The 25,073-nt window shown below is 45.8% G+C and overlaps 2 protein-coding genes across 3 annotated transcripts in view; both read right to left on the bottom strand.

Moving 5' to 3' along the window:
• Nucleotides 1–15,315, bottom strand: part of cyfip1 (cytoplasmic FMR1 interacting protein 1) — a 26,709-nt gene extending 11,394 nt beyond the window's left edge. For both annotated transcript variants that reach the window (XR_013132805.1, XM_077014719.1), the window contains exons 1-22: nt 15,103–15,315; nt 11,620–11,740; nt 11,207–11,296; nt 9,369–9,446; nt 9,190–9,291; nt 8,913–9,094; nt 7,299–7,395; nt 7,084–7,212; nt 6,836–6,940; nt 6,521–6,612; nt 6,277–6,394; nt 5,032–5,154; nt 3,822–3,947; nt 3,519–3,685; nt 3,066–3,213; nt 2,113–2,266; nt 1,867–2,023; nt 1,625–1,721; nt 1,218–1,294; nt 1,002–1,110; nt 726–845; nt 131–330 (exon numbers count right to left, since the gene is read on the bottom strand). Coding sequence is in view for 1 of the 2 variants with exons in the window: in XM_077014719.1 (XP_076870834.1) it covers nt 131–330; nt 726–845; nt 1,002–1,110; nt 1,218–1,294; nt 1,625–1,721; nt 1,867–2,023; nt 2,113–2,266; nt 3,066–3,213; nt 3,519–3,685; nt 3,822–3,947; nt 5,032–5,154; nt 6,277–6,394; nt 6,521–6,612; nt 6,836–6,940; nt 7,084–7,212; nt 7,299–7,395; nt 8,913–9,094; nt 9,190–9,291; nt 9,369–9,446; nt 11,207–11,296; nt 11,620–11,736 (2,588 nt within the window). In the remaining variant the exon portion in view is untranslated. The remainder of the gene's footprint in view (nt 1–130; nt 331–725; nt 846–1,001; nt 1,111–1,217; nt 1,295–1,624; nt 1,722–1,866; nt 2,024–2,112; nt 2,267–3,065; nt 3,214–3,518; nt 3,686–3,821; nt 3,948–5,031; nt 5,155–6,276; nt 6,395–6,520; nt 6,613–6,835; nt 6,941–7,083; nt 7,213–7,298; nt 7,396–8,912; nt 9,095–9,189; nt 9,292–9,368; nt 9,447–11,206; nt 11,297–11,619; nt 11,741–15,102) is intronic.
• A 395-nt stretch (nt 15,316–15,710) lies between these two features.
• On the bottom strand, nt 15,711–25,012 carry tubgcp5 (tubulin gamma complex component 5). Its single transcript, XM_077014720.1, has 23 exons — nt 24,193–25,012; nt 23,939–23,992; nt 23,723–23,831; nt 23,538–23,634; nt 23,366–23,445; nt 22,934–23,069; nt 22,607–22,724; nt 22,173–22,262; nt 21,798–21,891; nt 21,226–21,490; nt 20,899–21,101; nt 20,519–20,634; nt 19,881–20,143; nt 19,328–19,526; nt 18,897–19,085; nt 18,560–18,742; nt 18,369–18,453; nt 18,123–18,243; nt 17,733–17,884; nt 17,454–17,579; nt 17,268–17,356; nt 16,801–16,901; nt 15,711–16,161 (listed from the first exon to the last, which is right to left on the bottom strand). Exons 1-23 carry the CDS (start codon nt 24,324–24,326, stop codon nt 16,115–16,117), a joined length of 3,051 nt encoding a protein of 1,016 aa, XP_076870835.1. The 5' UTR covers nt 24,327–25,012; the 3' UTR covers nt 15,711–16,114.
• Nucleotides 25,013–25,073: the final 61 nt, after the last annotated feature.

Raw genomic sequence — 25,073 nt, forward strand, 5'->3', positions numbered from 1 at the left:
AGCACTAGAGAGCGTACTATATTGCTGCCATACACAGAGAGAACTTCATCTCCCAAGACTTTTAAATGAAAACACAGTGCACAAAGGAGATGAAGCTCTTTGATCTTTAGGGTGTTCCCAGCGCTGTTACCTGTTGGTCGAGCCATTGTAGCAGTAGTTGGGCAGGAAGTCATAGTTGAGTTCCCAAAAGACGTGCAGCGTGATCCGGCCGTATGGAGCAGATACGTTGTGGTTGGCCTCCCGGAACATGGCATCCATGCTGTCCAGGGTCAGGAACTTGCCAAGGAGCTTGTGGGTCATCCGATTGATCTCCAGCAAGCCTTCCAACTCCTGACAGGAGCAGAAGAGCGAGAGACACGATTAAACGTGCACAAAACAGTCATGTTGGCAATGACTACATCCATAAAACTAAATCACCCACTTATGATCCTCAGTTTCTGCACATAAACATGCATAAAAATCTAGAAATTGTCAACCTAAAAAACTTCCAAAAAGCATTTGTAACATTTCTCTCAAGAATACATTTTCCTTCATCACTCAAATCCTATCAAATCCTTTTCTAATCATGGAGGCGGTCCATTCCGGCTCTCGGGTACAAAGCAGATCTCGAGTGAGGACAGTCTGTCATGTTATCACTGCATCATCTACACAATCAAGTATCTAACAGGTTGGTACTGTGATGAGAGACCTTTGTGAGATTTTAAAACCTTGAAAAAGGAACACACCACAATGGAGGTGAGGTCCTCACTCTCGAAGCGGTTAATGGCCAACTCAAGCGACTTGTAGAGGGCGGCCGACACCCGCTGGGTAATGAGGCGGTTCAGGTCGATGGACCGACCCAAGAGCTGCAAGAGAGACTCAGACATGTAAATATATGCAGGACATTAGTACGCTCATACACCATCTGCACCAGCAGACAGCCACCCACCCACTGAAGAAAGAGCCATCAAAGGTACAATCATTCGGTGGTGTAGTGCTTTAACTACACAGGACCGCCTCACCTGGACGTGTCTCTGCTTGAGCAGGGTCTCGTAGCGGTTGGACGAAGGCCAAGGAATGTTGGCACTCTGGTTCTTGCATTCGGCCCGCAGTCTTTTATCCAGGAGCAGACTGTGGAGAGGGAATACAGGTCAAGTCTGTACAGGACAACAACTGTGCAGGACACTGTAAAACACGACTCTTCATCTTGGCTGCCGGTGATATTTTTCCCCACTAACCTTCCTGCCAGAACCTTGTAATAGGCAAAGATTTGGTCAGCGAGTTTGTAGACAAACTGGTCAAAGCACAGGTTCACCTAAACGTAGAGAACAGAGAAAGGCCACGATGTGAAGAGGTGATGGAGGAGAGAGACATGAAGCAGCTTGACCTTCCAGCACTACAGAGAACCGAGTTCTTCATCACCCATCACCCACACCCGGAGACTTCAGTGATCAGAAGAGGAGAGAGAGAATGAGGTCTGCAGCAGACACAGAGGGCAACAGCTTCTCTGTGCCAGCATCGCTCTGCCACTGCAGGTCAACCGCAGTGCTCAGACATCTGTTACGATGCCTGAACTTTGGGAAACGCTGAGAAGCTCTTCCGGGGCATTTGTGGGAGTGTAGGAGGTGAAGGGTGAGAACTTTACCTCCGCCTCAATCTCGTCATAGAGGAACTGCTTCTTGAACTTGGTGAGGGCGTAGTGTGCACTGTCATTGTACAAGTCCAAAGGATACAACACATACCTGAGGATTGGAGAAACAAGCAATCTCTCAAATGATCACGCAAAATCATAAGTGATGACTTGCGTCTGCTCGGATTAATCAAGCACAAGTGTTCTTAGCCTGCTATCTAGCCTTTCCAAGCAGTGCAGAGGTATGGTGTGCTTACTCCATCATGGAGGCCTCTTTGGTCTCCAGAATGTGGTCGGTGAGGATCCACGGCATGGACATCTCAATGGGGAACTGGATACGGCGGCCCATGGTGAGCTCCAGGAAGAACTCCCTGAACCACAGCTGGGACAGGTCACAGCACTGCTGCAGGGTTTCTGAAACGGGACACCCACCCATCAGGCCACGGCTCCCTCCTCGCCCCGGGCCCGCCGACCGGCTCGGTGCCGTCCTGAGCAGCGCTTACCACTGAAATTGAGTAGGTGGATGTAAAAGAACGACTCGCGGTGGAACTTCTCGATGTCCAGGATGGTGGGGCCCTCCAAGCTGCTACGGAGGGTCTTCTTACTGCCGCTCTTATCCGCCACCAGGGACTCCAGCATGGTCCTCACCATGTACAGCTGCACGAGAGGTACCAAGGAGATGCTGAACTGGGAAAGTCAATCGCCATCAACAGGCCATCATTCACTCTGGATAATATCCTCACAGTGGGGAGGCTCCCTGCAGCCTGAGAGACAAGGACACCCTCATCCCTATAAAGCATGCAGACCAAGAACAGGCAGGGACAAAGTCCCCAGGGAGATAGAGTAGCAAGATTTTAAAGAAATAAATAAATATAAATCCTTGTCTCATCTCTTCCTCTATACCAAAGATCGTATCCCTTCTGGCAGACTCATAGCTGTGTGTGTGTGTGTGTGTGTGTGTGTGTGTATCAGATAAGTTGCCATTGCTGTTTTGAAATCTCTCCTGCAGGATAGTTCAATAAGAGCATAAACTGCCTTTCAGTCAATATCTGAAACTGTAATACAGACTAATGACGACCTCTAATGTCCTGTGCATTAAGCCTCTTAGCACAGAGAACAGGTGGTATATGGGGGACAGAAAATGCTGCATTTACTCATAACTAAGTCTACCTGCCCCCCCTCCCCTACACACACACGTACGTCCTGGATGGATTCATTCCTCTTTAGGATTGTCTGACAACGCAGTTCATACATGAATTTCCTGCTTAATAGCATCACAGCACACATATTGAGACACCGCCCAGCTCAGTAAGGGCTCAGATTACAACTCAATCTCAGTGACGGTGCCAACATTCAGCATTTAGGACGGTGTCTGTGACTGCGCTAGTCCACTGCTACACATGTGGACTAAACTACAGCCCACAGTAGGACGGGTCAGTAGGGGGCCAACACGCACCTGGGTGCTGGAGGGACCCACAGCACGACGAGGCACTTTGATGTCAAAGCCTCCTTTAGGATCCTTCTCGCCCCGCAGGGCCGGGTCGTTGTGAGGCTCCCGTCCCGTCTCCCAGTCACAGATGGTCTTGCGGATGGCCTGGAGAACACTGCAACCACAACCACACAGCCTTGAGGAGAAACCTCCTGGTGCTTCTCTGGGTCAGGTGAATTAACTAGACACACGACAGCACACCCATCTTCTTTCCACATGCTTAATCTTACCACATCTCTTATTCAGTTTCAGTTCTGACAAAGACGTCAGTCTGAATCATGCAGATTATGAGGAACCTTAATGAACTCTAGAACCTCTCGGATCTAACAGCAACCACTCGAACAGCATTATGAACATTGAGGACACACACACACACACACACACACACACACACACACACACAGCAATGTTTTGTGGTACCTCTGAATGACATTCTTCTTCTTCTTGATGGCCTGCCTCAGCGGGTCGCGCAGGGTGACCTGGGCGAAGTCCTGCAGGGCGGAGTAGATGGTGTGGCGGATGGCGTGGTTGAACACGCTCTCCATGCGGCCCATCAGAACCTGCAGGCCCTTGATCATGGCGATGACCTGGAACCAAACACAGCAGCAGGCCCGGGTCAGACGGGCAGACAGCAGCACGCCTGAGCCAATCGCACCAGCTGCCAGCCTGGCGTTGGTCTTCAACAGGGTGAAGAGGGTGGAGGACACGAGCCCCGACACTGACCTCCACCAGCGCAAACTTCTCCTCGCTAGTGTAGTTGTATCTTGTGGCACGCTCATATTCCTCAGCGTTGTCCGGACATTCTTTATTGGAGTATTTGTCTGTTGGATGGACCAGCTTCCATGAGTACTGCAAAGGCAACACAGTAATATGAACACATCTGGGACACACACACACACACACACACACACACACATCTGGAGTGGGGAACTGTGCTGTGAGAACATTGATGTGATGGGAGAACATTGTGGCCTGTAGGACAAGAGTGACAGCAGTTTTGTGGTTTTGCTCCTGCACACTGGATCAACAAAGACGAGATTAGATATGGAGGCCAGCTGTAACCGAAGGGGTTAAAATCATGAATTACAGCCTTTTCATACACAGACCTTCCAGTATAGGGGAGACTATGTAGAACAAGGTTTCTATACAGTTCTCCAAAAGCACATGTAAATACCCGAGCAATATCTAGTACAAAAGCTAACGTGCATTTTGGCTTTTTCGTTGATTTCACTTCCGCCCAGGTTGGCCACCAGCGGAGTTGGTGTGTAATGACTTCCACACTGCCAGCTGAAGTCGTCACGAACACCCACAGCCTTCAATTCCTGCCCACAGCTGATTCTCATTAAAGTGAACCAATTACTGAGATGACTACTGAATATCTCTCCATTTAACTGAGTATCCTGGTCCTTTCCCCTCTGTATCCATGGCAACCCCAGACAATAAGAAAGGCTTTTTTAGGGAACAGGTATGAAAGACAAGGAGTACTGATGCTGTCTGAATGAAGCAATCATCATTGTTGGGAGGAGGGGTTGGGGGGGCAGGTAGGAGGGGTTGTGGGGGCAGGTAGAGGGAGGGGTTGTGGGGGCAGGTAGGAGGGGTTGTGGGGGCAGGTAGGAGGGGTTGTGGGGACAGGTAGGAGAGGTTGTGGGGGCAGGTAGGAGAGGTTGTGGGGGCAGGGACAGGTAGGAGGCGTTGTGGGTGCAGGTAGAGGGGTTGTGGGGGCAGGTAGGAGGGGTTGTGGGGGCAGGTAGGAGGGGTTGTAGGGGCAGGGACAGGTAGGAGGCGTTGTGGGGGCAGGTAGAGGCGTTGTGGGGGCAGGTAGGAGGGGTTGTGGGGGCAGGTAGGAGGGGTTGTGGGGGCAGGGAGGAGGGGTTGTGGGGTGTAGAGGGGACTGAGAAGCAGCCTGGACGTCGAAGCGCTGCTGGACACTCACCACCTCCATGACTTGGGCGCTCCACTGTGAGAGCAGCTGCAGGCCCTGCAGGGACAATTCACACAGCTTCCTGTACTCAGAGTCCGTCTTCTGGGCCTCCTGCCGCCCGGAGCCTGTCACCACCTGTACACATGCACGCACACGCACATGCACACACACACACACACACACACACACACACACACACACACACACACACACAGAGGAAACGGAGGGAAAGGGAGGCACACAGTGTCAAACGATGAACCAAACCATAAAACTAAACCACTATACCAAAACCAGGCAGTGAGGCGAGTGCAGTGAAGGCAGTGTGGTTCAGCAGGAGCAGTCGCACCCCAGCCAGGGTCAGGGCACCGTCTGACAGCAGCCCCGCCCCACACACGGACAGTCAGGGCACCGTCTGACAGCAGCCCCGCCCCACACACGGACAGTCAGGGCACCGTCTGACAGCAGCCCCGCCCCACACACGGACAGTCAGGGCACCGTCTGACAGCAGCCCCGCCCCACACACGGACAGTCAGGACACCAGTACAAGATTCTGCCTGATCTCTGGTGCCTGGGGCAAAGCTACAAGCTGTCAGCAGGTCCAACTCCTCTCATACCAAGACAGTGCCTCATTTGCATTCTCTTCCTGCCACAAATCCCCTCCCAACACACACACACACACACACACACACACATGCAAAGATCCACGCATGACTGCACAGATGCACACCTATATTTCTACCACTCCTACATCATATTTACATTTGAATCTAATTACATTTTTGTGCATTTAATTCCACATGGAGATGTTTGCTCAAATTCACCAATGTTCAAATGAACTCATCCTCCAAGCATCCTTAAAGGACATCTGATAAGCAGGGACTTCATTAAAATTCCATTAGACAACAAATGTTCATTTTTTAAAAATAATTGCTGTTGCCATCACTCACAGCTAATTACAATATATTGTATAGTTAATAAGAAATTATAGTCAAGATAAAATACAAGAAATATTATAACAAGGGAGTTGGCACTTAACCATTTCATTCTGTGCTAGCTGAGACTGAACAGGAAATACCGCTATGGACACACCCACTGCAAACATGCCATGGAGCTACGGAGGTGTGCACTGCTACTCAGACTGAGGTCTGAACTCCACCCGAGCCCGTCTGACACGCTGCCACGAGTCTCCCTGCTACACACACACCTTCAGCCTCGTTAGCGTCTGGCTCCAGACGGGTGGAGCGGACTGGGACCCACCTCGCTGTTGCTGTATCGGGCCAGCTCGGAGATGAAGCGCATGTGATCGTCCCGGATGGGGATCATCTGTTCGCAGATGTTGTACTGAGGACTGCTGCCAGCGTTGGTGCAGGACCACCTGAGGACAGGAGTGAGGGGGTGAGGACTAACCCTAACCCCTAACCCCTAACCCCTAACCCTAGCTTGCTCACAGCCGTTTAGCCTGTGAAATGGAGGGCGTTAAGGTTTGAGTGCGTAGTCTCACCTGGACTTGTTTTCTTCAAAGTGAGCACTGGTTTTGATGTAGCGCGACAGCTCGATCTGCATGTCTCCAAACAGTGGGACCACCTGTAATTGCTGCACAGGGGGAGAATGACACTTTAATGTTCAAAATCTGATCAGATCACAACTGGTGCAACATACTTACAAGTATGTATGGTAAATAATCATATACATTTCCCTCTAAGAACCTTTGCTTTCCGTTTTATAATGGTTTTTAGGACAGGTACTTAGGACATTCGTTTGAGCAGAACAGGCTGAATTAAACTTAAGCTGAACTCCATGTCTGCATCCTACACACCTTGAAAAACTTATCAATCTTTGACAGGTTGATTCTCTTCTTGGCGTCCAGTTTGTAGATGTTGCTGTTGGTACCATCCATCAGATACAGGCCAAAGCCCATCACCTGGAAAACACAGACACAGTCCGTCAGTCATACGGTCATTCAGCTCCAGAACCCCCGAGCACTGCCCCAGGGTTAACCCTCTCATCCCTGCTCCGCGTCCAGACGGATGAAGGGCTCTGGACGTTCACGTGTGTGCATCTCACTTTGAGGAGCATGTGCTTCTCGCTGGGGGTGAGGTACATCTTGTTTTCGTAGTAGTCCACACACAGGTTAACGATGTCAGCCAGCAGTTCCTCATATCCGTGAATGACCTCCAGCTGCTGTTGCAGGGACTGAAGCACAAAACAGGTGTTTAGCTGCCCGTGGAGGTCGTTGACCCCGGACCCGTCAACACCGCAGACGAGCTGAGCTCAGCTACCTGGGTGATCTTATTGTGGTTGGCCAGGAACATGGACAGGTTCTGAGACTCCTGAATGGAGGACGGTTCAGACATCTTCCTCAGGAACTGGGCCGCTCTGTCAGAGAGAGAACGAGAGAATGAGAGCCGTGTGAAAACGAGTGACAGACTGACGATCTCCACGTCCACACCCCCCCCCACATTTCAGCCACCAGCGAGTCACTGTCAGCCAAGCAGCTGGACTTTAGGTTAGTAAGTGCTGGGATTTTAATTTCCCGTCTGATGTTAGCCAGTTTTATCCCATGTCATTTTATCTTCATATTTTCAGGCAAATGTAATTGAATGCAAAAATAAGAGTGGAGAGAAGAAAGAGTTGGTGGGACTGAAAGAACTCCGTAGTGGTTTGACGCGTTTCACCTTTCGGACGACCACCTTCACACTAGGGGTGGGAATCTCCAAGCACTCTACGATTCGATTTGATTACGATTCAGAGGTCTGCGATTCGATTATAAAATGATTATTGATGCATCTTGGTAGTAGCAATCCATGATGAATTCACTTCAATTTTATTTCCATTTTAAAACTCCCATTTTATTTTATTTAATCAAACAAAAGCAATATGGCAAGTACAAGGCCACACTCCACAGAACTGAACAAAGAAATACAAGCTGAAAAAGTGCACATGTAGCAGCATGTTTGCAGTTAATTAACAGATTTCAGCAAATGCCAACTTTTAACCAACATTATGTGCAAACAACAAACAAATATGTGGTACCAAAACCACAGTTTCCACACTAGAATTATATGCTAGCAGCTGATTTAAAACAATATCCTGAGTATAGAACTCCTCAGACAAAATCACAAACAACTTTTCATACACACATTCAGAATTCTGTGCCATCAGCTTTAATTAAAAAAATTGATTGTACACTTCGGCATATTTTGAATAGCTAATAACTTAAACACATTCTTATATAAAAATAAAAATTCCAAGACTTCCGACTAAATATTGAAAAATAATATCTCCTAGACGGGAGGGCCAAATGCATCAATAAGATGCATCAATGCATCAATAAGAGCAAACGGTGTGAAGGCCGAGTGAGGAAGACGTACCGTGTGTGGGCCGAGTGATGAAGACGTACCGTGTGTGGGCCGAGTGATGAAGACGCACCGTGTGTGGGCCGAGTGATGAAGAGGCACCGTGTGTGGGCCGAGTGATGAAGAGGCACCGTGTGTGGGCCGAATGAGGAAGAGGCACCGTGTGTGGGCCGAGTGATGAAGAGGCACCGTGTGTGGGCCGAGTGATGAAGACGTACCGTGTGTGGGCCGAGTGATGAAGACGTACCGTGTGTGGGCCGAGTGATGAAGAGGCACCGTGTGTGGGCCGAGTGAGGAAGACGTACCGTGTGTGGGCCGAGTGATGAAGAGGCACCGTGTGTGGGCCGAGTGATGAAGACGTACCGTGTGTGGGCCGAGTGATGAAGAGGCACCGTGTGTGGGCCGAGTGAGGAAGACGTACCGTGTGTGGGCCGAGTGATGAAGAGGCACCGTGTGTGGGCCGAGTGATGAAGACGTACCGTGTGTGGGCCGAGTGATGAAGAGGCACCGTGTGTGGGCCGAGTGAGGAAGACGTACCGTTTGTAGGCCGAGTGGTCATTCTTCACGCTGCACTTCATGTTCTTGAGCTCGTCCAGCACGGCGAACATGTTGATGAACTTGCCCAGTGTGAGCAGGTAGGCCTCCGACACAAAGTCCTTCCTGCGCTCGGCGTGACACAGGCGACGCACCTCGCCGCAAAAGCGATCGGTCGCCGTCCTCTGACACACACAGGAAACATGCTCACAAAACATCTCAGCATCAACCTCCTAACAGTCTTCTGAACTCCTGCTCCGGGCCACACAGCAGACGTTACCTGGAAGTACATGAAGTTCATCAGCTTGGTGACCTCGGGCTCCAGCACCTCCACGGTCTTCTCGTAGATCTCCACTCTGTTGGGCTGCTCGTTGCACTTGACCTGAAGGGGAGCAGCGGGTTAGACGAACCGCGGACAGCGGTGCGGATTTGAGGAGGTGCGAGAGGGACCTGGCGTACCTGAGGGATGGCCCTGGAGCAGCTCCTCCATGTGTACAACATCACTGCGTACTCCTGCCCCTCCTCCAGCATCTCGTTCTGAACACACACATCATCATCATCATCATCATCATGCCGTAGTTTCATAAACCAACACATACTTATGCACATGCATCATCCAAACTATCTTTAGTTTACTTAGTTCGTTTTCAGCAGAGACAATGTTCTACATCAATGGCACAGGTTCATACTACCACAAGTGGGAATAATAGTGGGACACACACACACACACACCACAATCTGGTGCTCGTGATGACAGGCTGCATTTGGTTATGCTGACGTGCATGATGGGGCAGTCTATTCATTTACATTAGGTCCCCACAGCACGTCTTGACCTAACCATGAACACTCCCTGACAGCAATTATACCTCACTAACAGACCACAAACAAGCCCTGCTCTGCTGCACCAAAGCCCTAGAGCACACGTTCATCACAGCCCCGTTCAGAGGGCCCGGAACTTGGCCTGTCTTCTGCATCAGCACCGGGAACACTGCTGGTCTCTGTCAGGGGATCTCGGTGCCTCTCAACTAGGGCTGAACGATTAATTGCATTTGCGATAATCTCGCGATATTTTAAAACGCAATTCTCTAACCGCGCATGCTGCGATTTAAACTGGTCACGTGACTTGGGAGCGAGCCGAGCCGAGGACGAAGGGAGAAAACCCGAGCAGGAGGCAGGGAGGTGGAGAAGTGAAGTTAACACAGCGCACTTTAACTTGTTGCACAATGGCTTCAGGCTCGACATGAGCTGACACAACTGAAAGTCTAATACCAAAGAGGGGCATAAGTTGTGTGAAATTACTTTGGCTTTTAAAAAGATGCTGCTCAACGTCAGGTACCCTGCAAAACGTGTCTTGCTACTGTTGCTACGACGCTTGGAAACACTACAAACCTTCTTCAGCATTTAAAAAACACCACAAAGCCTCGTATGATATTTGTAAGGCTAAAATGCCAACGACCAATGCTGCGTCTTCAGATACGCCAAAGTGTTTCTCTGCGCTTATACAGCTTTAGTATGCGGTGAGCAACGAAATACCGTAAAATCACGCAAATAGGCGCAATAAGATTTAAAGCACGGATGAATCGCAAAGGCACGGATAGCTTGACAGCGGTCCAGCAGACAGGGTTCACTGACCGAACCGTTTGAAAGTGTAACTCCTTATGGATGTAATTCGAAGCGGCACGCTGAAATAACTCGGGCAGTAACGGAGTTCATAGTGAAAGACATGATGCCCGTTAATATAGTGAACAAGCCCGGCTTCATGGCTTTGTTAAACACACTGGATATGCGCTACCAAACGCCCTCACGCACATATTTTAGCCAAGTTGCTATACCTGCAGGGTTGCCAAATCTCAGCATTGAGCGTCTTGGACTAAAAAGTTACTAGTTCGCTCTGGCGCCAACCACAGGCGATCGATCGCGATATAATAATAATACTTAAATTTTGTCCATTTTACACCCCTCCCCCCATAACAACAAATTACGTTCGCCACCCACTCCAGGTTCAAGTCTCACTCCAAGCGATCTTGAAAAGTTGGCAACCCTGTATCTAAGCTGTATAAAAAATGTCAAAACCAGTGGGAAAAAAATCGCGATTTTAAATCGCAATCGCAATTTATAGATAAAAAATTGCAATTAGATTATTTTCCAAAATCGTTCAGCCCTACTCTCAACCCTCCGACGAGCTCCTCTGAATGGGCCCGGCCGTGTGGGGTGGAGGGGGGGCGGGTGTCAACGCGGACGACCGATCTCACCCAGGCAGCGACGGGGGGGGGAGTGAGAGAGGCAGGCAGACTCACCATGCTGGAGTGCACCGTGGCCTGCTCAATGTAGCGCGCAATGCCCGTCACAAAAGCGTTGCGATCTTCAAAGTTGGTGTCGAAGTTGGGCTGAAGATGAAAGAAGGCGATATGAACAAACACCATAGCAGGTCTGTCAGAGTTGAGAAAAACCACATCTGACATTTTCTAGCCATCGCTGAGTCTAATTACCCGATGACAACAGAACGAAGATAAACTCTTTACTCTCTAGAGGGGAGCTTTTCTGTCTAGATACTTGCATGTCAAAAAAATAATAATAATAACAACAATACCCCACTGTGTATATGGACATGATACAAGCGCTAATTTGCCCAAATCGCTAGAATGGGGTCATGAATTGGTGTCCAGCGCGGTAGCCCTGAGCGGGCCGGAGGAGTGGGGGGGTCTGGTACCTGGTAGATGAGGGAGGAGGGCAGGGGCTCGATGCAGGGCTGCTGGTCCGGGAGGGGCAGCTCCTCCAGCAGGTCCACGTTGGACAGGGCGTCCTCCAGAGTCACCGTGGCAGCCATGATTCTGTTAGGGGGGACGGGGACACACAACAGGCACCACATCAACACGCAGCGTGAAGCAGAGACACATGCTGCATCCACAGTGACGACCACACTGGGCTCGATCTCCACACTGGAGCAGTAATGAATACCAGTGCACACTCGCAGTGCACACTCTCCATCACTCACGGAGCAGAATGAATCAATGTAAGCACTAGCAATATAAAGCAGTCCGACTGTCTTTCGACGAAGGCACCAGCATCACAGTCATTTCACAGAAACTGCAGCCCGATAACATGAGGAACAACAAACAGAATGACAATACTGATCGAGACCTTCACAGAAGTTCAAAAAGAGGACTATGATTCATTAATTCATCATTCACTTAACAGAGTTCCTAAAATGTCTACTGAACAGTTCTTTGCAACACAATTTTTACAAACTCAACCACCTTTACAATTAAAATCTGTAATAACATTACTATTATGCCCGTGATTACCAGATCCTTTTAATACCACCAAGCTATGTGCTTCAAGAAAACGTGATATTAATTTGCTGAAAGAATGCCTCTCATGTATGATCTTTATATCACCTGTTTACATTTAACTGACTTCATATTGACATACAACAAGAGTCAAAGTCACAAAATCCCCTATGGCTGTAATGCACGTCTCTAAATCTAGTGTCATCATTTGCCATCTTCCGGATTATTTTCAAGCAAGATTGTAAAACCCATATAAAGGATGCTGCAAACAAATGTTAGTCAACTCGGTCCCCACCCACAGGAGACACTCATGTTCAGTCAGTGCCCACCCACAGGACAGGTTCCTGTCCAGATGTGTTTAGTGCAGCCTACAGACTGGTCTGCCCACCTTAAGCAAAGCATTTTAGCAATCACACTACACAAAACCTAGAAACCAAGTAATAGCTGGTAGAGCCATTTATTCAAGGGAGAACCGCATTTCTGCACCTTTCCTCACGACGTGCAGAATGGTCTCATTGCCCCACAGCAGCATTTTATCTGAGGCAATACAGGTTTCCTGCAGAATCCTGCACATTACAATTAGCTGCCATCATAAAAGGTCACATGAAGACCTAGCAACGCCTTGGTATTCATGGCTCTACAATTTCTTTTATTTATTTATTTATTCATTTTTTGCGTGTGCCCCTGAAACACTCACTTCTGTATTTGGAGTTAATAATAGTGGCAAACCCAGCCAGGAATCCCATGGGCCATTCAAAGAGGAAATGGGTTGAACCAAGAAACAACTGGGCAGTGTAGCCTTTCTTGATTATCTCTGCAGGCTTACCACCCATGACTTCCACCCGAGGAGAGCTCTTCCCCATTACCCGTTTCCTTTGCTGATAGCAGTGCTAAAGGACATTTGCAAAATATGAGTCACCACAGCCGCTTTTCTTTATGAAAACAGAAGGACCCTCTCCGACCGCTGTCATATTGAGAAAGGGAAGCTCTTTGCTGCAAACACCTCTATGGTTCCTCAAAGATCCGCCAGCATTTCCTGCAGCTCTCAGAGGAGCCAATTGGACATTTCTCACAGCGTTCTTAAAGATGGACTCTAATCTAAGCAGACGTGGGAACAGAGATATCCACTCTCAGTTCAGCCTTATGCCACAACACATTTTTTTTTTGCCACGGTTCTCTCAACCACAAGCACCTGCATTCAGACAACCACTATAACCATTCAACTTGGGTTTGCCTCCGAGAGGAAGTTTGGTGTGAGCGTTTTAGAGAATTAGCAACCTTTCCATGGGCTTTGAACCTGCAGCCGCACATTACCCGCTTCAGTGCTTCAGATGTACAGTTGTTGTTGTTGTGCACAGTGCGAATCCATCTGTGTGTGGCATACCACAAACAGGTTCAAACACAAATGTGTGCAGTTAAAAGGCCAAACAAACTTTGAAATGTTTAAAATGAATTAGATAAGTGCCTGAACAATATCTTACAGGGCTGCTATGTTTTTGTGAGGGCTATTGGAGTTGCTGTTGACTTCCAGTTTTTGTTAGGAGCACTAGCTGTCAGCAGCGTTCATCAGGTTCCAGAGGAGAGATAAGCTGGAGCAACTAGAGACCGCGCACAGACCAGATTCAGGCACCATTTTAAAACATTTTAGCAAGGGTACTGGAGAAAAAAAAAACAAATGATACCCAACTCTACCTCTGATGTGACCAGCTAGCAATTTTTGGAGAGTGATGCTTCTGAACATAAATCAGCCAAATGGAACAAAATTGGATCAAAAAGCTCTCCTGCACAAAAAAAAAAACATTCTGATGGAAACTCTCAGTGCTGCTTAGACCTCCCCTCACTTTCACAAACATATAAACGCATTTGATATATGTGTTATGCATTATCTGTAAACATTCCCTTAATATGCTGACCCCTTCACATATACCACCTACACACTTGGTGTCAGCACGCCGAGTCACGCACACACACGTTATTTGTCATATCGGGTCTTCTAACATCACACTTCACTATAAACATCTGTAGACCATCCGCTATGGCAATCCTGAACTAGTCTTTAATTCACACATAAGAGGAGCATGAACAAAACACACCATGTGAGGGTGATCTGAATTAAGGTTTGACCAAACATCAGTGTCACTCAATTCTCTCTTTCCCGAAAGCCTGGAGCTTGCAGTCATATTCTGAATAAGACTTAAAAACCCCAAATAATCAAAACTACCAAACACTTCTGACCCTCTTTCCAGTTTCCATTCCTGTATGAACTCCTACGTTCTTCGACAAGACAATTCAGGAAGTGTCTGGTGATCAAACCACTGTGATTGCGCGACTTGAGTTTACTTTCATTTGTCTGTATCCTTTAGCACTTTATTAACAGTGTATTTACACTAATGTTTCATCAAACGCAGAGATGTTGGGGTAGATGTCTTCAGCACAGGCCCAGATACGTGCACATCCCTCCGCTCACCTGCTATTAGTACACACCACACAGCACGACGTAAGGCAACTTAACCTTTCATTCAAGTACAGCTTTAATTCAAGAGTAGTGTCAATTTATTTTGTTTTTTTTACTGCCAAACTGAAAAGTTGCCCCTAATAAGCAGCTCCATTAACTAGTTGGTTTTACCGGTTTAAATAAACCACTGCAGATTACTCGCCGAGGCCTAACTTCAGCTAACCACCAGTTTGCCCAAAATCACTTACTGTGTAAAACTAAACGGGTACGCTGTTGCTCTTACCCACGAAAAACAAACATTTAATTACATGACCGTTTCAACAAAAGACGAACAAATAATAACATTTTAAGCGCAAGAGAAACGATAAACACAGCAGGCAACACCCAAACCCAGGAGCTCGTTGCAAAAACTTTTCGGCTGTGTGTGATGCTAGCAAACGCTACCCACCCTTAGTTTTCCAGGGATTAACTAATCCGTTCAGGCAGATTAAATATCCATTTGCTGAAGTCACCACGAAGTTATCTCCGTTGTGATATAGGTGTATTCTCGGTGTTTTATTTACAATAAAACTTTACGCAGCACAATAAATTCCTGCCTTCGCCCGTCCGGTTTGAGGCAGGCGAACAGCTCACACTGGGAGTTCCCGTTTGTCTGCAGGAAAACTCAACAGGAAACTCCGACTACACACACGACCACCGCTGGGGGCGCTCATGAGCACGCAGATTCACACGCCCCCGTTTGACAATACAACTACTTTACATAGGTGTGTGTGTGTGTGTGTGTGTGTGTGTGTGTGTGTGTGTGTGTGTGTAATCTCATAGAAAAAACATAAATTTTGTATTCGCCTATAAAGTGAGCAATTTTACATTCAGTTAAAAACATCCGAGAAGACGTTATAATCACGTTATTACATTTAAACAGATTTGCCAATACATTATTTTGGTCTAGGATTTACTAAATGCATTTTACTAAAAACCAATATACAGTACATTTATGAGAAACTGTTTGATAAAAGTCTCTGTTGAGAAAAACTATAGGACCATGAAATATTTATACCAAGGATAAATTAGTATATTTTATTATGCACAAATTGCCAATGAACAAAACTCAACAAAACATACAATAATGAGATGATCTACATATATACAAATATTTAACATACTTCAGTTTCACTGAATAATGCACCAGAAATGTTATATTGTGACAATGTTTTTGTCTTTTACAGGACTTAAATTGATCATGAAAAACATCAAAGAGCAAAATGACAGAAGCGTGAAAACGTACCTAAGTTTCACACATCCTAAATAAACATAAATGTAGCCAATTATAGAATGACGTGTACTCCATGAAGTCAGACGTCTTGTTTGAGACAAAAGAACAAAAACCACAGATGCAGTCAAACTGCAAGATAGCTGGGCTGCAGGCAGGAGAACACACAGTGCCTGTGGTCAAGAGTCTTCTAGCACTGCTCAAAACCAGCCATCAGAGATAAAGCCAGGGACTCCACTAGGGGAACAGAAAGAACAGCATTAATGACCTGCACTGACCAAGCCTGTCTGCCCTCCCCTTGCCCTGGGCTCTCCTGGGGTTAGAAACACTCTGTACGTCATGTATCGTACAGTTTCCACATTTTGCCATTGTCATCAGAACCTAAAGAGAGCCAGCTATATCAAATATTTGATCAATAAAGGACGTTCTCACTCAGTGTTAATAGATTAATACATGTGTTTGGTGAACTTATTATATTCAAGTGAGATCTGTTTGAACAAAGGATGAACTTTGATTAAAGCTATTTGAGTGACCTCAGTGTATGAAAGATGCTACCTAAATCTACTGACATTGCCTTACCCAAACACAGGTACAATCCCTGACACCTGAGCTTATGAGGCAGACCCAACCATTTATTATTTTGAATTTTATAATTCCCAAGTGTTCCACAAAAAAAAAACACACAGTCTCTTGACTATGTTTTTGTTTCTCTACACAACTGCTGGTCTTTGTTTTTTCTGTCAGTGTACCCACAATCCCTTCATTTGGTGAGAAAAACAATTGTAATGTAAAGCACTGAATGTAGCTCACTTAAAGACACAGGACTGGTGCCAAATAGGAAGCAGTTAAAACACAGCGGTACAGAAGTACACTTACAATGAGGAAATGAACCCCTGCAGACAGCTTTATTCAAGATAGTCACCAAGAACATGTGACAGTTCTTGAAATCTGACTCCATTTTGTCGATAGATTCAATTCTGAGACAAACAAAAAAGACATTCTTTGAGCACAGGACACTGTTCAAATTGATACAGGTTTGTGGAATATAAAATGTAATACATCACAAACAAACTCATTTTCTCTTTCTGCTCTTGTCTGTGTTGTTGTTGTGTGCAAATGTTCAGTATTCCCTATGTGTTCTGAATTGCATGCCCATGTTATTGTCTTCAGAAAAGCGCTATGATGATATCATCATCATCATCATCATCATCATTATTATTATTATGTAGGTAATTTTATTGTATGCAATATGCTTATGGTTTGAATTATATATAATTAAATTATTTTCAGGAAAACATTTTTACAAAAAATCCTGTACATTTGAGATGTGTAACATAACTTACTTCCACGCTCCAAAACCAGCCTGCCACCGGTCAGAGAAGATGAGAACCAAATTAAGGACCTTCATGATGGCTTCTTTGACAAAACTGACCTGCAAGGACAGGACAGCCGTAATTCTATAGTCAAGAGTTATGCAAACACACTTAGGAGAGAGGAATACTACTGGAGAGCGTGTGAGAGAGTCTGACCTTCTCCCGGAGCAGACAGCGGTCATGGATGGTGGACAGATATCTGTAGTGGATCTTGATGAGTTGGTCCAGGTCCTTTGCCTCCTGTACTTGATGCTGAAATTCCAAACCTGTACTGTGCAGAATCTAAAAATAAAAAAGGCAAAGACAATCTAATATTCATGAATTTGATCATTTACACCTGCTGGGCATTTGCCAGGACTATGGATACAATAAGCACAAATGTCACAGAACAACAATGTGAATCTCCACAAATCCACTCCAACATGAAACACCAACCCGGGTCATGATGTAATTGTGCAGACTGTTAACAAAGTGCATTAGCTTGACCCTCAGCAGCACCATCCTGTGAATCTGCTGCTTTATAGGGTCTTTGGCAGTGCACTCTTCAGAGGGGCCTCCTTCATGGCTTTTAGCCGCTACTGTCAAGTCTGTGGAGAAATAACATTTTTAGCAGAAAATCAGGTGACCTAAAATCAAAAGCTATTTCTGCTAGATGTATCTCCACCCAACTTTCCAAAGTGAATTTAAAATGCAGTGCCTCTGACAATCCAATTTGACCTACAGCTGAGAAAATGGCATCTAAAACCAAGATGTGTGTGTGGGGGTGGGGGATGAAAGTCTGTTTAGTAGAGCAGCACTTTACTATTACACTTTATTATTACTTACCACTGAATCTCAATGTGTCCAGACTATATTTAGCCCATTTTATTTGCAAAAGTAGAAGGAAGACTTGATTGTAGATTTTCTGACACTCAGAACTAATCACAATATCTACAGGCCATGGAACCTGGTAGGAAAATATAGTTGTTATATAAATTGCAATGCATAAAAGACAAATAACAAATTAGGTGAAACTAATTCTAGAAACTAGAACTTCACACCTTAAGACAACCAAAAATTAGGTTATGTTACCTTGTAACTCAATGTAAGGCCATCAAGGTTATTGACTGGCTGTTTCTTCCTTGTGGGATCAATTGTCTCCAGAAAAATTGATAATCTGTGATATCCACCACAAGACATACCATTACGCACAAAAGTTGATTATAGTTGCATTTTATACTGCAAAATGTCTAAAGGCATCAAACCGGTCACTACTGCAGTACCGATTGCTGTCCTCTGGGTGGCGCTGTCCCACAGCCTCCTGTAGCTGTACATTGAGGAACGCCAGCTGCTGCCAGCTCTCCTTCTCCAGTACCTTGTCAAAGATCGCCACGTAGAAATCATACATTGTATCACCAGCCTCCATCAAAAAATAGTTTCTCATAGCCTGAAGGTATCCCAGTAGCCTGGAAAAAATATATATTGACCACATGAAAACATGAAATAGCCTGTGACGGCCTGTGCTCCCAGAACAATCAACATCATGAACTCAGCCAGGCTGGGTCAGTGCTTCAGACCCGAGTGTAACCCAGAGCCACGCGGCAGGCGCTGGGGGCTCACCTGTAGTCTTTCTTGAGGGTCCGCATGAGGTTCCCACAGCACTCCACGTACCTCCTCTCAATGTGTGGGTAGAGGCAGGAGCGCAGTGTGAGCTCAAACGTTTGGCACGTCACCGACTCGGACGAGCGATCCACGATCACCTCGCCGCCCGAGAAGTTCTCGTGAAAGTCTTTCTGCTCCAAATACAACCTGAGGAGGATCAAGACGATATCTGAAGGGTCGCGATGCGATGCCTTCGTCCTAACCAAGACATTTAGTTCAGGATTTGTGCAGAATTTTTTCCATTCTTAATTACATTGTGACTGAGGGGTTCAGTCTCAAATGCTTTCGTTTTTCACAGCATGAATTGAAATCCTAGAACATGAATTAAACTCCTAGAATATGGTGTGGTGTGATCTCCTGGGGTTCTCTGGGTTGGATGAGATCATCACCTGGCGAAGTTGATAGCCAGCAGAGGGTCATGGATGTCATCCAGCTCCAGGTGACGTGCTACAATGGACTGCATCTTAATAAGGCTCCTTTTGGTAGCTTGTTGCTCGGTTACCGTGTCCGTAGGGGACTCCTCACCGCGGCGCAGACGTGTCTGCACCGACTCCAGAAAGAGCGTATAAATACTTTTCCTTTCAGCGTCTGAGAGTGGGGAGCACACACACATGGATGCACAAACAAAAACTCAGCATCGTACAAATGTTCAACAATTCCATATCAACACTGATAGTGTAGTAGAAATGTTTACTACGGTTGAACAAATTATGAATTATTCTGCTCCGTTTAGGACCACTAATCCAAATCCTATCTCCATGCTAAACCTAATAGTAAAACCTTAGAACACCTAAGGCAAACTGATCTGGGGTCTGGGTGTCTTACCCTAATCACCTTACGCATGATTATAGCGTCCGAGCACACGGACAATGTACAGAATGCAGACGGCGTGAAACATAATGTGATCAAGCCCAGCTGTCGCCCGTGGGCCCCGAGGCTGACCTCTGGAGGAGCCGTCGGCCGCCTCCACCTCCTTGCAGTCCAGGTTCTTCAGGAGCTGCATGGACTTGCCGGCCATGATGATCTGCTTGAGGACGGGCTTGAGGAAGGACACCATGGTGTGCTGCCTGGAGCTCTGCTCTCCCCCCGAGCTCCCGCTAGCCGCATCGCTCAGCCTCTCCTCGCTCTCCACCGTCTCAGACACGCTGTACAGCGTGTAGGTGGCGTACCAGAAGTCCCTGTGGTTCACGGGGACGTCCTTGTTCCTGACGGACATGCCTCAGAAGCTTAGGTGTATGAAGTTAGTTTAGTGGGTAATGGCTGACTAACTGAATTTGGACGGCGTCTACAAAAAGCTCTGGAACTGTAAACTATTTTTAACAAAATCATGAACTGGAACTCATAAAAAAGTGTTGCTTGAGTATATTTCCACAGATGTCAGTATTTCTAGAGTTCTAGGGACCTTTATGAAGAGGAAGTTGTGGCAACACTATTGGCAAATGTTTCCTGCGGTCTTTCAGATTTATATCTTTAGGCTGGTGCTCTTATGTGTAAAAAAAATAAAAAAAAATAAAACAACTTAAAATGTAGAGTGCACATCAGTATGACATGTTCTAGTATCCTTCCAGAGATTATTTTACCTCTGAATTATGAATTCTTTGGCTGGGTCAAACAAATGACCATGAACAATCCATTCATCCACTATCTCGAGATATGGCCTGACTGTTTCCACCCAGAGGGAGAAGAGGAGCGCCACCTGGTGAAAGAAAGGGGAGTTGGGCATCAACCATCCTTTTGTTTGTAAAGTAGTAATACATGCGCTATGCTAGTAAAATGCCAAATCAGTACAGGACAAGGGTGCCAAGCATAAAGAACCAGTTCACAAAAATGTACCCAAACCAACACAGCCATATTAGTGTCTTCCCCAAACACAGAATCAGAAATTTGTTCACAAGGATTAATTCAAACGTTAAAAGGCACACATGGTCATTTGCTTAGTCATTTGCACGAGTAAACTTACAGACTGCTCGGAAGCTTCCCCCACACTGTCGTACTCAATGATGGCCTTGTAGAGGGTGTTGAGCAGGTGGGAGGCTCGTACCACGTTTGGTGTGGCGGGGGGGACTTCCGCCACCCCCGTGCAGAAAACCCTGTGCAGCACCGTGATCTGAGACAGGTGCAGGCTGAGGCGCTCCAGCACAGACGACAAAGTTACCGTTTCATCTACATCCAGGGCAACAGGAACCACCAATCAGCAACACACTGGGAAACGCCATTGTTAAGGGGCGAACCCTTGACATAACATATTACTCACCGATATCATTTTACAAATGAAAACGTGCATTACCTTTGCCAATGATCTCTCTCTCAATGGCAGTGAGCTCCTCCTTAAAGGTGGTAAAGTATTTGTACAGTGCCCATACAAAGGCTTGATATGTTCTGAATGGAGGCTCTGCGCTCTTCCGGGAGGAAGAGGAAGAGGAGGAGGAAGAGTTGAGGCCAGGAGGACATGGCTCTGCACTGTGGCCCGTCACCTCATCGATGAACCTCTGGAGGCGGAAAACCGCTTGGCCATAGGCTGCTATATGTTCCAGCACCGAACGCAGACAATTCTGCATTGTAGTGAGAAAGATAGACATGCACACACACAATAATAGCACATGAATCCATCTCAGCCTACATATAAACAAAAAAAAGCATTTAAGTGCCCTAGTGTTTAACCACAGACAAGAATACTGTAATGTCTAGGAAAACGGTCACTAGTCACTCTGTATTCTCCATTCCCATTAAATGAATATAATGACATTTCTGAGATATTTCACACTGACATTTTAGATTCTCCAAGAGGCTTGAAAAAAAGGTTTTGAGCATCACACAGAAGAATTAATAAAACACGGGGAAAAAAACGCATTCGCTCACATTGGTCAAGTGGGTGACAACCACATCATTCCTCACGCTCACTTTACCATCGTGGTGATGAAATATGAAAAGCTTCTTAACACCTGACAAGAGCCTCAAAAGACAAACGAAAGCAAAAAAGGTTAATAGTGACACTCTCACTTCTCCATATGGTAAGCAGAAAAAAAGCTACGAACTACTACTGGGATTCAGAAACCAACTACCATGAAACTGACAAACCGGTATGGTATCAATCACCCGCTTAATGTGAGCTTAATGTGGCTGTACTACACTAAGATTTAGTACAAGACAGATGGCTGTTTAGTAAAGAATAAATGGATTCATTAAACATTTATAAATGAATTAATACATTCTAAGAACCTCTTCCAGACTTACCATAAAGTCTCCCGAATGACTTGAGATTCAGTGACAAAAGCCTTTTCTTCAGGCTGGTAGAGGGGGTCTGTGTTGTACAGATGCTGGTCCCTGCAGAGACAGACAGGGCAACATTCTTCTCAGTATACACAAACCCAGCCTGAAACATGAATCAAATGAATCGTCCCAACAGATTAGAGATTCAATTTGCATTTGCTCTCTTTGTGTGTTTTAGAATACTTGGTCATAAAAACATTGTTCCCCAAATCACTAAACAAAGCTAACTGTTCAAACAGAAGACAGCTCAAACAGAAGAGCATAAATGATCTTATACCAAGATAGATCAGATTATCCATTTCTCTAAAAAGTATTAAGATATATTTCTTAAAGCGATCAAAGTATATGACTGAAAGTCAAAAGAATAGTAGAATAATTGTGGCTAGGGTTTGTCTCACCAAACATTGAGCAGGTTGGAGTGGAGATGGAGGCTGTGTGGGAATCGGGGTGAGTGGGGAACCCAGTACGGGGTCACCACATGCAGCTCTAGCCAAGCCCTGGAGTCCGGCTCACCCACTACAAAAACAAGCCCAGTCAATTACATCAACAACACAAAGACACAGATTGTTTCAACTGTACAGGTTATTATAATTTAAATAAAACAGTTTGTGGGTCTCTTATTAAAATGTGCTTCATTAAAGCCTTTCTGGAGCATGCAAGACGTTTTATGTGATCTATAATTAGAGTGTCTAATGTAATTACTGCTGTTAATATAGTGTGCTTACCAGTCCAGGACACTTGCACAGTCTTACTGGTCTGCTCTTGTTCTTCTTGTGGTGTTCTGTCCACCTGTATCCCAGAATCCTCTCTGCTGATGAGCTGCTGACCTTCATCTTCTTCACTCTCATCTTCTGACCACTCCTTTAATGCCACCATATGCAAATTACAATTTTGTCAGTTATTTCAGGCAAATATGTGCACCAGGATATGCATCTGGCCAATACGCATTCAGCACACACTAAACACATGTGACATTTAAAACTTATTTTAAGATCATTTGGGTAAAAGGGACCTTTCATCAAGTGTAACAATGATATTAAATAAAGCTATTATTGATATCAGCACTATGTAAGATCAGGCACATCCGATTCAGTGCATGCAAATGTATGATTAGCATATAAGCCACAGGGGAAACAAAAGAAAACATTTGTACTCACTGGAGTGTCTGGGAAAGGACCAATGTCAAGCTCTTCACCTTCCATTAAGTATTTAGCCCAGTCAAAATCATCTTCTTTTTCTGCATTAAAAATAATTTTACTCAAGGGTTTAAAATCTTGCTCCTCCTGTTGTCTGTCCGTGCTGAAAGAAAATATGTGCATGAAAACTCACCTGATTCTTTTAGCCTGGGCCTTTCACTGTAGTTTGTATTAGATGGTGAATCAGACAAACAGAGTAATAAGGCCAGGATACTGTAGTGGATATCAGTCTGTATTAATCAGAGAGAAAAGGCAACTTTCAGTACATATACTAAGTAGTATAACATAGTGGAATAATATGGTCTTTCATTATCTTACCATGGAGCCCTCAGTATTAGGTAGAGGTGAGTTCAGGAATTCCTTAGTTAGTCTCATCCAGCTGTCTGCTTTACACACGTCTGAGTGCACCATGAGTTTCTCATAGATCCTGAGTAGCAATGAGCAGTTAACCAAACGTTAATATTAGAAATTATCAAATAAAACCAGAATACTTGTATATAAATATGGGGAGCGGAGCTAAAATCAAGTTCTTACCCATTTATTGAGTGCTGAACTTTGTGGCTGCTCGCATCTAGAAAATGGTGAAACCTGCCCAGTATTGGGAGAATAAAGACACGAGTTATACATGTAGTACAAACGTAGTAACAGCTGACAGAACTGCAGAGGAATGCAGCTTTGGAGGGAAAAGTACAAAGTGCCATGAGATCCCAGTGTGTGTGTCTATATATATATATATGGTACATGCATTATATATATATAAGTACATGTATATTTACAAATATCCTTACCGGAAATTTGACCAAGCGAATTTGAGAGCCGTTTGGAAGTTGTGGTCGTCTTCGTGTGTGATGCCACTCAGGTGCATCACGAGTCTCCTCACCTCTTTATCTTGTTCTTTTTCGAACTTAGTCCAGTGTGCCATTATTATCTGAGGGCTTTAGCACAAGCTACCGCTGGGGTACTAGGCTACTTCAACCACTAGTCATGCAAAATTGTTCTTCAAAAGCCACTTCACTCAAATGCAAAATAAACGAGCTCTATTACTGCCCTGTCACACATATGACGCCCATATCTGTTTAAACTAGGCAGCTAGCTACTCAAGCTAACACACCACAGCTAGCTGTCCTAGCTACCAGCAGTCTCGTTTTAGCTTTAGTCATCTCGTTTGCAAATGTAGCCGCTCCTTGGAGATGTAGCTAGACGTTGCGGACAATTTCAACACAGTGTCCGGTTCGGCGGACCCCACTGAACCGATACGGGGAGCTCAGCAGGCAGCCGGAGCCTGTGGTGTGTGTGTTAACGGGACGCCTGCTAGCTCCCCAGCCCAGTCCACTTTTACCGCTCGAGTGTTATGATGCTACTTCTGTGGTGGAACACAACGAGGGTTGGCAGCTCTTTACCGCCACCTACAGTCCGCACTCGGACTCGCCCTCAACTCGAATGTGATGCACATGCAGCTACAGCATCAAGAGGAACGTTTGTATTTATTATTACAGTACGTGTGCTGCCCGTGTCATCGGAACCATGAGCTTCGTGGTACTAACACCTTGCTCAGGTGAGCATGAACGTGTTCACGTATTACTACACGGTTACTGTGCCATGCTAATGTGTACCCTGAACCAAATATAAATGGAGGTATGTTGTAAAGTTGTAAGGCCTATTGATTTAC

This window comes from Brachyhypopomus gauderio, chromosome 8 (assembly GCF_052324685.1).
Source record: "Brachyhypopomus gauderio isolate BG-103 chromosome 8, BGAUD_0.2, whole genome shotgun sequence".
Classification (NCBI taxonomy): Eukaryota; Metazoa; Chordata; class Actinopteri; order Gymnotiformes; family Hypopomidae; genus Brachyhypopomus; species Brachyhypopomus gauderio.

What these genes read in the sequence shown, in the direction of transcription:
- tubgcp5 (XM_077014720.1), bottom strand. Translation starts at nt 24,326, where the DNA reads ATGGCACACTGGACTAAGTTCGAAAAAGAACAAGATAAAGAGGTGAGG. An exon ending in GTTCAGCACTCAATAAATGG is followed by an intron (nt 23,832 to 23,938) that starts GTAAGAACTTGA and finishes ATTGCTACTCAG; the next exon opens with GATCTATGAGAAACTCATGG. An exon ending in GGCCGACGGCTCCTCCAGAG is followed by an intron (nt 19,527 to 19,880) that starts GTCAGCCTCGGG and finishes CCCCACTCTCAG; the next exon opens with ACGCTGAAAGGAAAAGTATT.